A 16,147-nucleotide genomic window follows, 5' to 3' on the forward strand; every position below is an offset into this window, starting at 1 on the left:
TGAGTGAGCCAGGTAGGGGCAGAGAGCTGCGAGTGCGAGCGCGCGCCCCCCAGATGTTGCGCCCGCCCCCCCTGCACCCCCACCCTATGCCACTGCTTACATTGCTGCAGTGAGATGGCTGGACAAATCTGAGTGTATTTGCATAAACAGTCCTACATGGACCTCCCCTAATTCGAATTAGTCGCTACCCTTCAAGTCCAGCAAAGCCCTCCTAAGGCATTTGCAAGTGCACCTGTTGCTGGGGTGGGAACCATTAACTTGTGTCAACTCCCTGTGTCAACCAGCAGCTGTCAATATAATTTTGTTATCTGAGTTGCGGGGCCCTCTTGACTGGCAGCATGGGTGAAGTGCTATATACTTTTCTTTTTCCATTTTAGGAAAGATACGAAAGCCGGGGCAAGAAATGGAAGTTTAGTATGCATTTTTGTCTTCCAGAGTTTTTAAAGGTTTTATTTTTTTATGTGTTAAAAAACAAATCCAGCAAAGACAAAGCCAGAGCCTTGGGGCTGTTTTTCCAAGTGAATTACAGCCTTTTGTGAAGAGTTTTTTTGGAATTCGAACACTGACAGGCTGTCCTCTCTAGTGGGTGCTCCTCTTCCTCTGACAGTTCATCAGCCAAACCCCTGACCCCACCACCCTTAATCATCCTTGCTTGTCAGTGATATAATTGTGCGATTACCAACACCTCCCCCCTCCTGGACTCCTTTCAAATTACTAACAATAGTCCATGTGAAATACAAAATGTAAATGAAGCACCCAGACTAATTTTTCGGCCTTCATTCAGATGGACTGAGCTTGCATTCCCCTCCTTTGTCTATGAACATGACTGATGAAGGCTTTCAGGAACTCGGGAGGCCTTCAGTGTAAACGGAGAGGCTGACGTCATGGTGTTATCGATTTGGGGATTTCACTTTCAGTCGCAAGTTGTGAATGAGCATTGGGGAGATTTCTTCAGGCGAAGGATGCAAGAACAAACAGCTACCAACTCTACCTTTATTTAGTTCAGAAAGTGGGCATTTTGGCCATTGTTGAGTGTTCTGCATCATCTTAAAAACGGTTCGGGGGGGGGCGGAATATAACTTGTCCTCACCTTGCCTCCCTGTTTCCTATCCTATTTGAAATTCAGGTTTTTAGCTGAAGAAACTGGCTCCTTTGCATATATTCCTTTAAAGCACCATGTATGTGGGTGGCACTGTATTAAATATTTTGATGGGAGTGTTTAATAAAATAATTTTGCATATTGAATTCAAAATGAGCTCTAACTTGATTCTGTGTGTTCAGTTCCTCCTCACTTCACCTCAGTGTAGTCTGCATGGTCTTATCAGGGTCAGGAAGGTCTTTATTTTGACCTAAGAATGGATAGATGTGCTTTTTATCTAGTGAGGTGCTGGGAACAGCCACAAGTGGAGATATGATGAAGGACTTTTCCCAGGGAACGGGGTGTGTGGGAAGTAAAGGGTCCAAATAAGTAAACATATGCACATATATACCTAGAATCCAAGGCTACCCTTTCTAGTAGATCCGTGACTGAGCAGCAGCGAGGCCTGGGTAGACCTGACTTCTGAGAAACTTGTATTCCAGATCCAGTCCTCTATTGCTTTCCATGAGTGACTTGGCATCCAGACAGCTTCTTTCCACCTCTAGCTGTAACTCTGAATTCTCTCCCTGGCTCCCTTCACCGGTTTTAGCCCTACAATAAACTTTGCAGCCCCCTCCCTCATTGTGTTTCCTGAAAGTGGGGGAGCTGACATGTTTTTAGTAGGCATTGTAAAGAGTACAGTGAAGGCAGACCTGTTCAGGGAAGTTTTTAATGCCTGATACAGTAGTACCTCTGGTTATGTAAACTTTGGAATGCAAAAGTGGCAAACCCAGAAGTATTTTACTGGGTTTAGCCACATGCGCAGAAGTGGTCCTCTGGTTGTGAAAACCTCTGGATACGGCCGGACCTCCGGAACGGATCCCATCCACAACCAGAGGTACCACTGTATTTTATAGGAAAGTGCAGTTGCTCTTATTTAAATGAATAAATGTTCATGCGCACCTGTCTTTGCCCTTTGCCTTTGTTTCTCAAGTAGAAGCCCCGTGGCAGGTGAACTATAATTCAAAATATCTGGATCGTTTTCTATGGGGCCAGTAGTGATTTCTCCCTGCTTCAGGGAAGACCATGCTAGAAGACTTGAAAAGGATGTGGTCCTTTGTATCTAAGGGTGTCCTGACAACCAGTGTTAGTGTCAGTTGTGATTTTAAAGCTGGATTTGTCAAATGTGTGGTGTGTGGGTTGGCTGTGAGTGATTGTTTAGGAGTTCCAGCTGGTACAAAAAATGCACCAGCCTGTCTCTTGTCTCCTGACAGGAGTGGGTCACTAGCAGTATGTTTCACTCATGCTTTGGCATCTGCAGTGGTTCCTCATTCGCTTCTGATCACGAAAGGCTTTTTTATGTTAGTTTAGGCCTAGTGTACTCCTGTGTTCCACTGAAATCTTTGTGGTTGACAAAGAAACGCCTCTTGACTCAGCCATTCATTCTAGTGTTGAGGGGAAGCAGAATTACCCAAAGCTGTATTGCTTTATTCCCTGGAAGATTACAACCCCCCCCCAAAAAAAAAACAACAACAACCCTCAAGCCATATCTTTTAGCAAGTGTTAAAAAGTTTTTTGTTTTTTGCTGTTTTGTTTTTGCTCACTGGGCCTAAGCCAATCAAGGTTAGATTTTTTGGTAGATGCTGTTGTAGTGTAATATTTACTTTGATTTTGGCTTCTGTTACCTGTCCTGTAGTAGACTGAGTATTTTAAAGAATGCAAATTAGCAGTCAATCATGAGTCTGATATGCAGTTGTATTTTGAGTTAGCTAGTCTGGTATTGATGTCCTAATATTCATCAGGACCTTGACATGTGGATCTGCATTTGTCCAGGGGATGGAATGCTGTATTTTATTGAGGAGAGGTAGTTTGAAGTTGCATCCTTGCCATGGACTCATTTGTAGTATTATTAATAATAATATTTATTCATTTTTTATTTATTCCCCCCCCATCTGGCTGGGTTTCCCCAGCCACTCCAGGTGGCTTACAGCATATATCAAAACATAATAAAACACCAACCATTAAAAACTTCCCGAAACAGGGCTGCCTTCAGATGTCTTCTAAAAATTATGCAGTTCTTTGTCTCCTTGACATCTGAAGGAGTTCCACATGGAGGGCGCCACTACCAAGAAGGCCCTCTGTACTGTTACATATGAAGGACTGTATGTCTTGTGCTCACTACATGGTGGTATTGTATAATCCTAGGCTCCTTGTTGATCTTTTAATAGGAAACATCTTGAATCGGTTCCCTAAACACAGTGGCTGGATGTCAAAATAACTGCATGCAATGGAAGAATAATGGTGGTGGTGTTGAACATGCCGTCTTGGTTTGAGCCCTCTTTAGTACATGGGGCCACTGCATTTCCAAGTTTCTTTACTGAACACTGAAAAATTCAGGAGTACTCCAATGAGTATGTGATAGGTGTTGCCCATGTATAATCAGTCGTTGCATTTATGTCTGGGAATAAACTTCGTCTTAGGTTACTGTAGATGGTAACTATAAGGAAGGCAATGGATTGACTTTCCCCACAATGTATGGGGTAGATCATCTGGTTAATCCCTTTGCATGTGCCTTATTGAACATACCATTCTATTGAGGTCAGAGTTTTGCCACATAAAGTGAAATCTGTTGAATGTCAGGTGCGGCTGAAACAACAAGGTTGTTACCAGATGCCTGGGGGAACTGGGGTACTGTTGTTTGGGAAACTAATCAAATGCAACTCTGACTCCCACATCTCTTCCTCACAGACGAGCTCACCTCCGCCTGTGTCTAGAACGTTTAAAAGTTCTGATACCACTAGGACCTGACTGCTCCAGACACACAACCCTCGGGCTGCTTAACAAAGCCAAAGCACATATCAAGGTAAGAGCTGCACCTCTTTGTGTTTTTCCAGCACGTTTCAGTAAGATTAGTCTGGTAATGAAGTTTTGATTATCTGGGAGCTATAATTGCACTAAGGAAAGTTGACACCCTACCTTGGAGGATTAGTACCATAACATTGTTACATTGTAAGTTTTTTCTTACAGCATAGTCCTATGCATGCTGACCTGAAAAGGGCTCAGTGAATTCAATAGGACTTTACTGAGTCCCAGTAAGTGTGCATAGGATTGCAGCCTTAGTTTGGGCATTAATGCACAGATCGACCTAGCATTGGTAATACTGTTCCTGAAATGCTACTCTTTGTTTTTAAATGATTCTTTTAAAACTCCAGAACATTTGCAGTTTCACAAACCAGGAAATTCACCAAGAGTTTGTCTTGCACCAATGCCATTAAAATCAACAGGAGTTGTGCAGGACACTGCAGTTTGTAAGCCATTGGAGTCAATTGAAAAATATTTATTGTGCAAACGCCATTAATTCCAGCAGGGCTTGCACTGGAGTTTTATCAGACTATAATCACTATAATATCCAAACTGCGGCTCTCAGCTTCATATTAGAAACTATAACAGAAAGATACCAAAGTTTAATGAATTCACTGCAGGAGAAGCTGCAGTCAGATGTGGGAAGGTTTCTGTCTTCCCCAGCCTGTTCCTATAGCATATTCAAGATCAGGAGGTTCTGAATAAGTTCAAAACTAATATGTAGTATGAATGCTTTGGAAAGGCATTCGGCTATATGCAATGAGTTTATTGCACTTTACTACGTGCGCCTAAAATTTATATCTGGTGTGATTCATTATGTCATTAATCATAGTCTTAGAATGCAGATTTTTCCACAAAATTAAATTAAGAGTTGGATCATTTGAAATGATGTGCCCTTCTGCTGGCATTCTTTGTAAATTAACTCTCAAATATATTGAGTGTATAAATACCACTGAAATACTGAAGAAAACAGGATAGTAAATAATATGTCTGAAATCATAAGATGTTTACTTGGCTAGAATTTCTCCTGAAACTGTAATATGCACAACTGAAATAAAAATAGCAGAGTGTCCCTTACTGCCTTAAAGACTAACAAAATTGCTGCATTAATAATAGCAGCAGAAGTGTAGTTTCAAATTGGGCTTTAAACTCTTCAGAGATGGAAAGGGGGGAAATAGTAGAATTTGAGCTGGATGGAATTGTTAAAAATCAAGCCCAATCTCAGAAGCAAGGCAAGACCAGTGAAAGATCATTCAGCATAATCTAGACCAAAGTGTGCCATAGAGAGAATCTGATGTTCAGCAAAATTACTCCAGGTAACTTAAGCAAGTGAGCCAGGCCACATGCTACAGGGAAATGCTGCTAAGGACCACCAGTGTTAACTGTTTGGGTTTTTTTTTAATGCCCTGAAAAGGGAAAGCCAGCACAATAGTCAGTAACAACACAAAGAAAGAGCCAGACTGTTTTGAAGCAACACAGCAGGTGCTCGTGTTCGCAGTTTTTCTGACTCTTCTCCTGATGGTTTGCTTTAACAAAGGGTAGTGCCAGGCTCACAGGGATCAGGATGTGCTTAAACACACTGGAACAGCTCAGGCTTAGCAAGGGAGGGGAACCGTGCTTGCTTAAACGGATGGCATTAGCCTGAGATGACTTTAGAGTTACGCAACATGCTGGCCATCAGGAAACCCTGTGCACTGGCCTGGTAAGATTTCCCAGCTGCGATCAAAGGAGTCTGCAGCAGATTACATAAACCACTGTTCAACTGGGAAACTGCTTCGAAGAAATACCTAATAAACCAAATGAACAAGGGTACACCAACCTTTTTTAAAAAAAAAAAAAAACTTCTAATGCCTTTTCCACTTAAATAATCTGAACAGGGCTGAATGTTCCTGGGTCAGGAGACTATGATCCACTAATGGAGAGAGCTGACAGTGCAGCGTCCTGTGTTAATTAAGCGCTATACTCGATCTCCCCTTGATTTTGTCCTGTTAATTACTCACCAGAATCCTCACAGAGATGTTTTCGTTCTTGTTGCCACCACCAGCAAGCTGTTTTGGTGCCACCCGAGAACATAATTCATTTCAGATGTTAGTCAACAGAGGGAAATGAGCCTGCAGAAAAATACTAGGGAAATCCTCTGTAAGGACATAAGGAAAAAGTTCATCTAGTCCAGCATTGTGTTCTCACAGTAGCCAACCAGATACCTATGGGAATCCCACAAGCAGCTCTGGGGTGCAACAGCCCTCTGCCCACTTGTGATTCCCACAACTGGCACCCAGAGGAGTCTTGCCTCTGACAGTGGAGGCAGAACATACCGTAGCTGTCAAGAAACAATAATTTGCTTGCCTTGCTTTTTATCATGGCAGAAACTTGAAGAGGCTGACAGGAGAAGCCAGCACCAGCTTGATAACCTGGAAAGAGAGCAAAGATTCTTAAAGCGAAGATTGGAGCAGCTGCAGGGCTCTCAGGAGATCGAGCGAATACGAATGGACAGCACTGGATCAACCATTTCCTCAGATCGCTCTGATTCAGAGCGGGGTCAGTATTTCATCTGTGACTTTAGAGAAGGGTGCAGAATTTTTGAGGCTCCCTTTCCACACATCTCCCCTCCTTCAGCCCATGAGCAGCTTGAATCTAATTCACCTGGCAAGGCAGCCTGCTTTCACAGAAATCCAAAACATTATTTCTTCCGTGGTAGTTTCTTCTTTAACAAGGCTCACGGCTGGAGTCAGATGAGATGTGGTTCAAGATATCATTTTGACCCCATGCTGCTTTTCAATTCCTCTTATGGTATTGGCTTTTGATTTTCACCGCCCTGGCCCTTCACCTGGCCCTTTTCAACACAGAAACTAGTAGCATGAAGCACAAGCCAGCGCAAAGATAATGGCTTTAAACCTAATTGATTTACCATCGCCCAATGTGCACTGGGGACACGGGTGGTGCTGTGGGTTAAACCACAGAGCCTAGGACTTGCCGATCAGAAGGTCGGCGGTTCGAATCCCCATGACGGGGTGAGCTCCCGTTGCTCGGTCCCTGCTCCTGCCAACCTAGCAGTTCAAAAGCACGTCAAAGTGCAAGTAGATCAATAGGTACCGCACCGGCGGGAAGGTAAACAGCATTTCCGTGTGCTACTCTGGTTCGCCAGAAGCGGCTTAGTCATGCTGGCCACATGATCCGGAAGCTGTATGCCGGCTCCCTTGGCCAATAAAGCAAGATGAGCGCCACAACCCCAGAGTCGGTCACTACTGGACCTAATGGTCAGGGGTCCCTTTACCTTTAATGTGCACTGGAGTGTTTCATGTGTTGGATCCTCCAGTGACTGTGAAGAAGTGCGTGGCCATACCCAAATGTATTTCACATTTTCTTCTTTTAGTCATGAGGGACCACAAAACATATTCGGGGAAAGCTCGCAAATTCATTTGTGGTAGAAACATCTCCGGATGCAAATGGTACCAGTGTTGTTACTATATTTAAAATTGATTTGAAAAGCACATACTGTGAATACGTAAATGACATCACTAAGGTGTGACAAGATGATTTGCACTTCTTATCCTACATAGTACAGGCAAACCTCAGAGATATTGTGAGTTCGGTTTCAGGCCACCACAATATAGCAAATATTGCAGTAAAGTGAGTCACAGAAACTTTTTGGTTTCCTAGTGCATATAAAAGTTTACACTATACTAGATGTTCACACTATGCCATAAAGTGTGCAATAGCATAATGTCTTAAAAAAACCTCCAGTGTGCATATCTTAATTAATGTGACACAGAAGCACGACATGCATATGCTGTTGGAAAAATGATTCCTCCTTGATGCAGGGTTGCCACGAACCTTCAATTTATTAAAAACACAGTATCTGAGAAGTGCAATAAAGCAAAGTGCAAAAAATGAGGTATGCCTATAATTGGGAAGCAGCGTTAACCAGAATGATTGACATATTAACACTGATAAACTCGAACCTAGTCTGCCTTGGCATAATATCAGTATATGTCAACATGGGGTTCTTAGATGAGATGAAAGGAATAGCAAAAATATTGTGCCCCAAGTCATTGTGTCTGTGCAGGATCAATTAGCAGCAGCGTCTCATCTCCCTTATAACACCCTTGCTAATTTGCTCTTGCTATGCTGGACTGAAATAAGGTGTATGTATCTGGCATAGCTATTATTTTAACCTGATTTCTACATAACCATTGAGAAATCTCAGAAGTGAAGATGTTTGATATGTTTCTCCAGGATGACTCCAGAATATTATTATCTATTGTTTCCCCCTAGAAGTTTGTTTTACCTTCTGCGGATGGTGAGCCAGTGTGCTTGATGACCCAAAGTATTGTCTATATATTTTTAATGGCATGGGACACACATAATGTGCCATGTAGTTTGATACACTATGTGGATTAGTGTCCTCTTTCATTAAAGCCTGTCTTTTATGGTTGCCTAGAGGAATTTCTAAATACAGGGACACACTTGCAGGTCAAGGCTCTTTGCTGATTCAGTCATTCTAGTCTATATTTCTCCCTGAAGTGCTAGTTTTCCATATTCCATATTTTTTTATTGTATACACTAGAGCATTTCAACATGTGTTGCATTCTGAGATAATACAGTTCTCTGCTTTGCTGTGTGCTTTTTCTAAGTGTTTGAAACAACAGACTGTAAAAGGAGACTCTGTGCTAGGCATCCATTGGTCAAGATGGCTGAAGGTCTGCATGTCTTCCTGCTCCGCAAATGACCCTTTCCTAGACCTCATTTGCCCTTGCAAATTTAAATCTCTGAGAACTCAAAAATTTAGAATGAATCGTGCAAATTAAGTGAGAGGATGCCAATTTACTTGTATTACTAATTCAAAGCGTAGAATGTGATAAGTGTCTGGGTATAATTTGCATGCAACGATTAATGTGCATTCCCTGGTTTGCAACAAAGCTCCTTGTTGTTGATTTGAGAAGGGCAGCAGGAGTTCAAATTTACGATATTGTATTGGTAACTATCTGCTTAATCCAAGGCTGTGCCACTAGATATGAATTTTCTCTCTTGAGCTAGCAGCTGAAAGTGATAATCTAATCAATAGCTTTCTAATCAAAATGACTGAAAATGTACTAAGCAGTTAAATAGTTGTGTAGTAATAAGCTCCTTTCCGTGCTCAGGAGCGCTCACCAATAATTTAAAATGTTTAATCCAAAATCTGTTAAATTGGGAGTCCAAATCAGCTGGCACCAAATGGGCTGTAATAATAATTCTTTCAAAACATTGTTTAATATAACGACATTTTCCTGCCTTCTGTTCTTCCTTTTTCCTCAATGATACAACACTAGACATTTCCAAGCAAATCTCATGATGTGGCCAGGACCTTTTGCCATTCTTGATTGAACAGTGAACCTACCCTGATACTAACTTGGGGGGTCTTCCTTCTTTTGCAGAAGAAATCGAAGTGGATGTGGAAAGCACAGAGTTCTCCCATGGAGACGTGGATGATATCAGCACAACCAGTACAAGTGACATTGATGACCACAGCAGCTTGCAAAGCATTGGGAGTGATGAGGGTTACTCCAGCGCTAGTGTCAAGCTCTCCTTCACTTCCTAGAGCATGGTGCTAGGGCAGAGCAGATGATTTCTTTGGGGTAGTTGAAGTTCACACAGCAGAGCTCTTAGATACAGTATTTTTCTTCTCCGAACCGCACTTCAACAGCTAAGCTTGGACAGATGCAACTCTAGAATAGCTCTGTGGGTCCACAGGAGGGTGGGAACCTAACAGGGGAGTCAGTCAGTCTCCATACTGTCATAGTCCAAAATACTGACTTAGTGCTGAACCCATAGCTATTTTGACGTCTGAAGCAGGACTCCAGTTGTGCACAGCTGGACTGAGATTTGCCCATGTATAAGTGGATAGCTTTGCTAAGAGATTATTTGATTTGGACAAGGGATCTTGGTTATTCTGGCCCCAATCCTTTTTCTCAGTTTGTCATACCTTCTGAGAAATGGAATTTTTTCCATCTTCCAAATTTAGCAAGCTTTGTTAAGAGCCCTTGTGGTGCTAAATATAAATAAAAACGTTAGTCCAATATCTCATGATGATGATCTAACGCTAGTCCCAGATTGTGGGACAAAAGTAGCCCAGGTGATACGTTTCTTGGACCAGCCTCTTCTGATGAGTTTGCACAATTTTATGAATTACAAAACTCCCTTTTTCATTCTCCTTAAAATCCCATCACTTGATTGAAGCTTCTTTCCCCCTTTAACCTGAACGCGAGAACTATGGGAAGTTCTTGTGTACTCTCACCAGCAGTAGCTAGTCCAGTCAACACCTTCTGCCCACTAGGTTTCTCCAGTCAGCTCTGATCATTATTACCTAAGAGATAACAATAATAGTTAGAAGCTCTGCTCATCCCCTGTGAAAAGAGAGGTGCTGCAAATCTGGAAGCAATTCTCATTCAGCTCAACTTTTCAGCTGGACATTGTTTCAAGGCAAGAGCTTGTGCCGCATTATTTAGCACTAGGTTGTTGAGCTGTAAAATACCAGCACACAGTGCAACTGCTCTCTGGATTCAATGGCTACAGCAGTAACTCCTTGTCTATAGAGTGATGCTTCTGACAGAGCGAGACAGACAGACATACAAGCCTGTAAAAGATATGTTGTGCAGGAAAGGCACAGCCTCCATTCTGAGCCGCAATGATCCTTTTTTTTTTTCCTTTTGCAAATTATTTTGATAAATGTTTGTAAAAGTTGTTCAGGTGAGAGAACCTACATGCAACAATGTCTTTTTAGAACTCGTAGGCATGATTCTGCAGATGTCTTTTGTAACTAACACCAATGGAAAGGGACCCGTTTTTCTGCTGCCATGCACAAAAGGAACAGGGAACTCTCCTCGGGTTTTATGGCTCTTCCTTTTGATTTCCTTTATGGATTCCCTTTGCAAACTTTGCCACCTGGATCCAACCATAGTTGTGGGCCCACAGTTAACATGGCATGTGTCTCACAGTTCCTCAGGGGATGCCTCCCACTCTCCCTGAGCAGGAACTGTTGCAGTTGTCTTGCTGTTAACAAAATAAGATTGTATCCAATTTTTAAAAAATGATTTTCCTTTTGCGATAAGCTTTCTAACCTGCACTTTGAGGTCTTCTTTGCTTTCACTTTTAAGTTTTTAACTACAAGGATTTTTATTATTGTTCCTTTACCAAGTTTAAACTTCTTTTTTTAGAGACCTCATTTATGACACTTGTTTGAGACTTAAGTAATTTGCCTACCCCGTAATTACTAAGGGGAAAAAAAGAGAAAAAGAGAAAAAAATGCTTTATAAAATTCATAACTTATTGCTGATTATAATTATTGGGTTGTTAATTTCAGTCCTGTAGATTTTTAATTTTATTATTCTTTAGATAGGGCTGGGCGACAAAAAACAAAAAAACAAAAAAAAAACAAGGTAACCTCATTTAGCAGTGCAGTGGAATTGTGTTTAAATGTTAGCATATGGTTCTGCTTAATAGTAGCACTTTAACACCATTAAACATTTCTGTATCTGAAATGCACTGTGTTCTGCCATTTTGGTCACTCATGATAATATTTTAGAATTCCCATGTTCTTGTGCCTGGAAGTTTTTTTAAAAACCTATTGGCCATGTGATTAGATGACCCCAAATGACCTCTCATGTAGATCTTGTCTTGATACTGATATGCTGCGTGTATGTTTGAACCCACATGTTATCCATTCACCCCAGAGCTATTACTGTGTCATATAATACAAGACACAACTTTAGAACCTGTGTCATGAAATAGAAGCATAATCCCACCAAGGTTATAATGTGTAATATAGAGCTGGGGTTTTTTGTTTTTTATTTTGTTTGGTAAAGCCTGGATCCAGTTGTTGTTCTACATTAATCTTCCCTAGGTGACTCTATAAACATTCTGGTTTACTGCATGTGGTACTCTCTCCCTCTAGTGGCTGGAATAAGAACCCATTAGTTGTAGTTAATGGGAGTAAAACGTTCAGCTGAACCAGTAGCAACAACTTTTATAGTACTGAGGTCTGTTAATTGGCCCATAATCTGCATGTGTGAAGCTATAGCGTCCCAGCACAATTCTTTGGGGCTGTCAGAATGACTGGCGAGAACTCAAAATGAGCCAAAATTGTAGTACTGAGTTGTGTGGGTAGCCTTGGTTTGTGATTTTGCAGACACAAAAATCTGTCCCACTGACATCCTTTGAGTCCATTTCTGATCACAGGAGCTCATGTAGCAGAGTACATGCTTTGAAGGTAAAAGGAGTTGAGTTCAAACCCTGACATCTCTGGTTGGAAATTTTTTTTTAGAAGGACTAGAAAAATGATGAGCCTGGAAAGTTGCTGTCCAGATGTTGAATACTGATCTGATTTAAGTGCTGTTATGTGTCAAGATCATGTAAAAAATAATTAGATGGGAAGGACGGACAAGTCTCTTCATGCATTACTTTGTTGAAGGGGTAACATGACTGTTCCTGGACTCTCTTGAAGAATGTTTGGGGAGGAGGAATTTCCTAGCTCCATAGATTCCCAGAATGATTTAGAATGTTGGGGAGTCTACACTGATAAAAAGGTTCTCTCCTTAAGAAGTTATTCCTCAACAAGGCACCAGGAAGAGCTGTGTGTGACCTTTGGGTTAGAGCTAGACACACAACCTCCCTTTGTATAATAAGTAACATATAAAAAAGATTCTACCTACACTAAATTCTGCACAAGCACAATATAAACCTAGAGGGTCTTTGAAGTGTTGCTCTAGAATCACATATAACAGTTTGTATGTTAAAGAGCCACTGCAGCAAGGTACAACAGGCTAAATATGTATGTTATGTTAGCCATTCTATTAAAAAAAAAAAATGAAAAGGGTACGTTTGCTTAACTTAGTCATAGTGATAGCCAGAAAGCAGCTCAAACTTCAATATAACATCTAGAAAAGATTTTATTTCCCCATGTTCATTAAATTGAATTTATATCTTGAAATTTCCTCTTGTTCCTTACACTTGAGATTAATTTATATGTAATCTTCTCCCCCTCCCCATGTCTAATTTCTAATGTGACCCTATGCATGTTTGCTCAGGTCACACTGTGTTCAGTGTTTCACTTTCAGATAGACGTGCCTATATCTGTAGACTTGAGACCCAAAAGTTAAATGTGACTTTGCATTTGGCATACAGCTTGCATCAGCTGCAGGAATGGGCCATTTCCAAAACTAGTAATCCCATATAGGTGCATCACCAGGCCTTGAATGGCTGGGAAATTCTATTCACCCAAAAGCTAATGAACATAAAAAGGCTAAACTGACTTCATTATCACCAAGACTGTTGACATTCATGATGCTTACTGAGAAATATATCAGTCCAGGTTTGTCTTCATCTTGGTGAAAGCTCTTATTTGAGGTATTTGTCACTGTTAATGCTTGTGTGGGTAATGCCAAGAATGGATGTGACCTTACTATATCCAGAAGATACGCAAGAGTTATGTTTGTTTTCTGCCACCTAGGAAATGATGGACATAAGCAACCACTAGTGAGGTTGCTAGTGTCTATGTTTATTCTCTCTCTAGGATTAGGCATGGATATTTCCAAACCTTGCTATAGGAGAGCCATACTCCTGGAGATGCGGGGATTGAACTCTTTCCATGCAAATCATGTGCCCTATATCTGAGCTTTTTTGAATGTGATGAAAAATGGAAGCAGCAGCTGTACATGCATGGCCACTTTTCCCTGAACAGTCTTGAGTGAGGCAACTAGACAGCACTGAACTTCAAACTCGTGCAATGTGATGGACTATATGACTTGGAGCACACTATGGCACTTCAGTTCAAAGACAGTAACATACTAGTGGAATGGGCTAATATGGGCAATAACAACTTACAGTTAATTAAAATTCATGATTCTCAGAAACTTGAAACCCTCTTTTGTTGTGACTTCATCTTTTGCTCTTCAGACTTCATGCACTGAGGAGCTGGAAACTGCAGTTCCAGTAGCACATGATTGGTCATGCAACATAAAAGTGGGAAAAGGGTTGTGAGTTAAAGGAGATTTAACCAATGTGAACCAATGATCTTAGCTTCCAGAGGCAGAGCACCAGGACCAGTTGATGTACCATGGTCTGCATCAGATCAATGGCGTTAGAGAAACTGGCAAATGTTAGAGCCAACTGAAAGCAGTTGTTACTGTTCACTCTTCACCTATGGCCTAATCCTTAGCCATTTTACAATGCTGTAACAACTGGCCTCCCTGGTGCACAGTCTACACCTGCCATCATTAAATTACGCCACTGGAAAGTTCTAAACAGTAAGATAATTTACAAAAGAAGGAACACTAAAAACAGAACCGTCAACATCAAGAATTGTTCATTTTTCTCCTCTCTAGCCAAGTTGCAAATAATTTTTTTAACTGTACTAAACACTATCCACTATTTCTCTGTTCAGCTGGTCAAACCAGTGCGGGTATATATAAGCCAGTGTCAGAACTATTTTTTTAAAATGCTAAAGATGCTTTTAGAAAAACAGAGGAAATTTGGATGTAAATGCTACTAAAATAGCTATGAATATCTACGTCCTCATACTTCAGATACCACTAGCATTTACGTAGTTTGCCCCCACCCCTCTTGATTCCTTGTAGTACAATATGATCTTGGTTTTAGTATATTACTCTATTAACAACCACTGCATACAGAAGGAACCTGCTTCTATGACTATAACAGGACTAAAGCTCAGGGCCAACTCAGATCACTGTACACAAAATAGCTGGGGGGGGGGGAGAGAGAATGCACAAACGGTCTACACTGGACTAACCTTCAGCTCAATACTAGGCAGAGGATCCAGCATCAGGAGTTCAAGAAACAATGGTTACTGCGGCATGCCAAAAGCTGAATGCTGCATGTGGCTGTGGGTGTATAAGACAAGCTGCTAATGAAAACGGCAGGATTTTCCAGTAGCTACTATTGCAAAACTTCTACGTGTGTGAATCAACCTTCAGCTCCTTTCCTATTTTCTGTACATTTAAGATAGATATTTAAGTAAAGTTACTTACCTGAAGTGGCTACCTTCCTCACCCACCCCCAAATGCAAGCTACAGTAGCATTGTACAGTTTCTCAAATACACAGCTATCCTTAATTTCTGTTACAAAAGCAGCAGGGACCAAGTCATACACAAAGAGTTCAACAGGCTGGTCATTTGATTACAGTGGGCTCAAGCATGCCAAACACTCTATTATACCGTGGTTAAAATCTCCAGTCAAGGAAGTGTAGCGGCATTACTGCTCCTAATGCTCTGCAAGATTAACTTGTCATACACAAACAAAAAACAATGAAATCTACAAGGCTATGTAGGATTTGAAGAGCTGAACAGTAAAATCAATTACTGAATCCAATGTGGAAGACACATATCAATTCAGACATTTGCTAGATAGAAAAATATCAGCAAGTCCTGCTAGAAATTTTACAGGAGCTAGAAATTTAGCAGGCGCTCCAACACACAACAAAATATTGCATGTCAGGAAGCTGAGTGTAAGTTATATACCCTTCCCTATAGGGACTTCAGCTGACCCCCTAAGGGAGGGACCAACCAGGTTGTGCAACATGATACTCCAATTGGCAGTAACTAGGGGGTGTATTCAGGCAGGTGTTTCCTGCATAGCAGCTCATTGCTTGTAGCAAACTGCCAGAACAGATTAATCCCTTTTTTGAATGAAGAACATGCCAAATGAAGGCAAGCTAACCCTTTATATGCATAAAATGCCTTATCCATTATAAAAACATGATTCAAATTCAACCCAAATAAGTAATGATAGGGCTCCTCCACAGAGAAAATGCGCTTCTCTGGAGATATTTCTGATAGTGCTCTTGTTGGAATAGGCTGATGTCCCTATTCAGCACCTATTGACATGGTACATTAAATTGTTTTAAAATCACAACAGCTAAGAAAAAAGTGCATTTTTTCATCAATCACTGTTGTACTACGTAGCTCTTGGATTTTAAAATGTCACAGTCTTGCGGTATATAAACAATCCTGCTACTGATCTTCAAGCCTAGCCATCGCAGAATGCAAAGGAAATTGTAATTCAAGCATGACATCTCACTTTGCAAATATCAAAATGTTTTCCTAAACTTAGTCTTCTGCAGCTTCTAACTATTACTTTGCTATTTTAAAAGAAAAGAGTTACTGCAGTGTAATCTTGCATAGGATTTATGTTTGCAACTATTATATTCTAATGTAA

The 16,147-nt window shown here is 41.0% G+C and overlaps 1 protein-coding gene across 3 annotated transcripts in view; it reads left to right on the forward strand.

Annotated features, from left to right (window-relative positions):
• MXI1 (MAX interactor 1, dimerization protein) overlaps positions 1-13,834 on the forward strand; it is a 78,467-nt gene extending 64,633 nt beyond the window's left edge. For 2 of the 3 annotated variants that reach the window (XM_082225285.1, XM_082225287.1), the window contains exons 4-6: positions 3,827-3,941; positions 6,307-6,478; positions 9,355-13,834. In XM_082225285.1, coding sequence (XP_082081411.1) covers positions 3,827-3,941; positions 6,307-6,478; positions 9,355-9,518 — 451 coding nt within the window. In that variant the 3' untranslated portion in view covers positions 9,519-13,834. The remainder of the gene's footprint in view (positions 1-3,826; positions 3,942-6,306; positions 6,479-9,354) is intronic. The other variant, XM_082225286.1, reaches the window with a different exon arrangement.
• Positions 13,835-16,147: the final 2,313 nt, after the last annotated feature.

Source organism: Podarcis vaucheri, assembly GCF_965113315.1.
Source record: "Podarcis vaucheri genome assembly, chromosome: 5".
NCBI lineage: Eukaryota > Metazoa > Chordata > Lepidosauria > Squamata > Lacertidae > Podarcis > Podarcis vaucheri.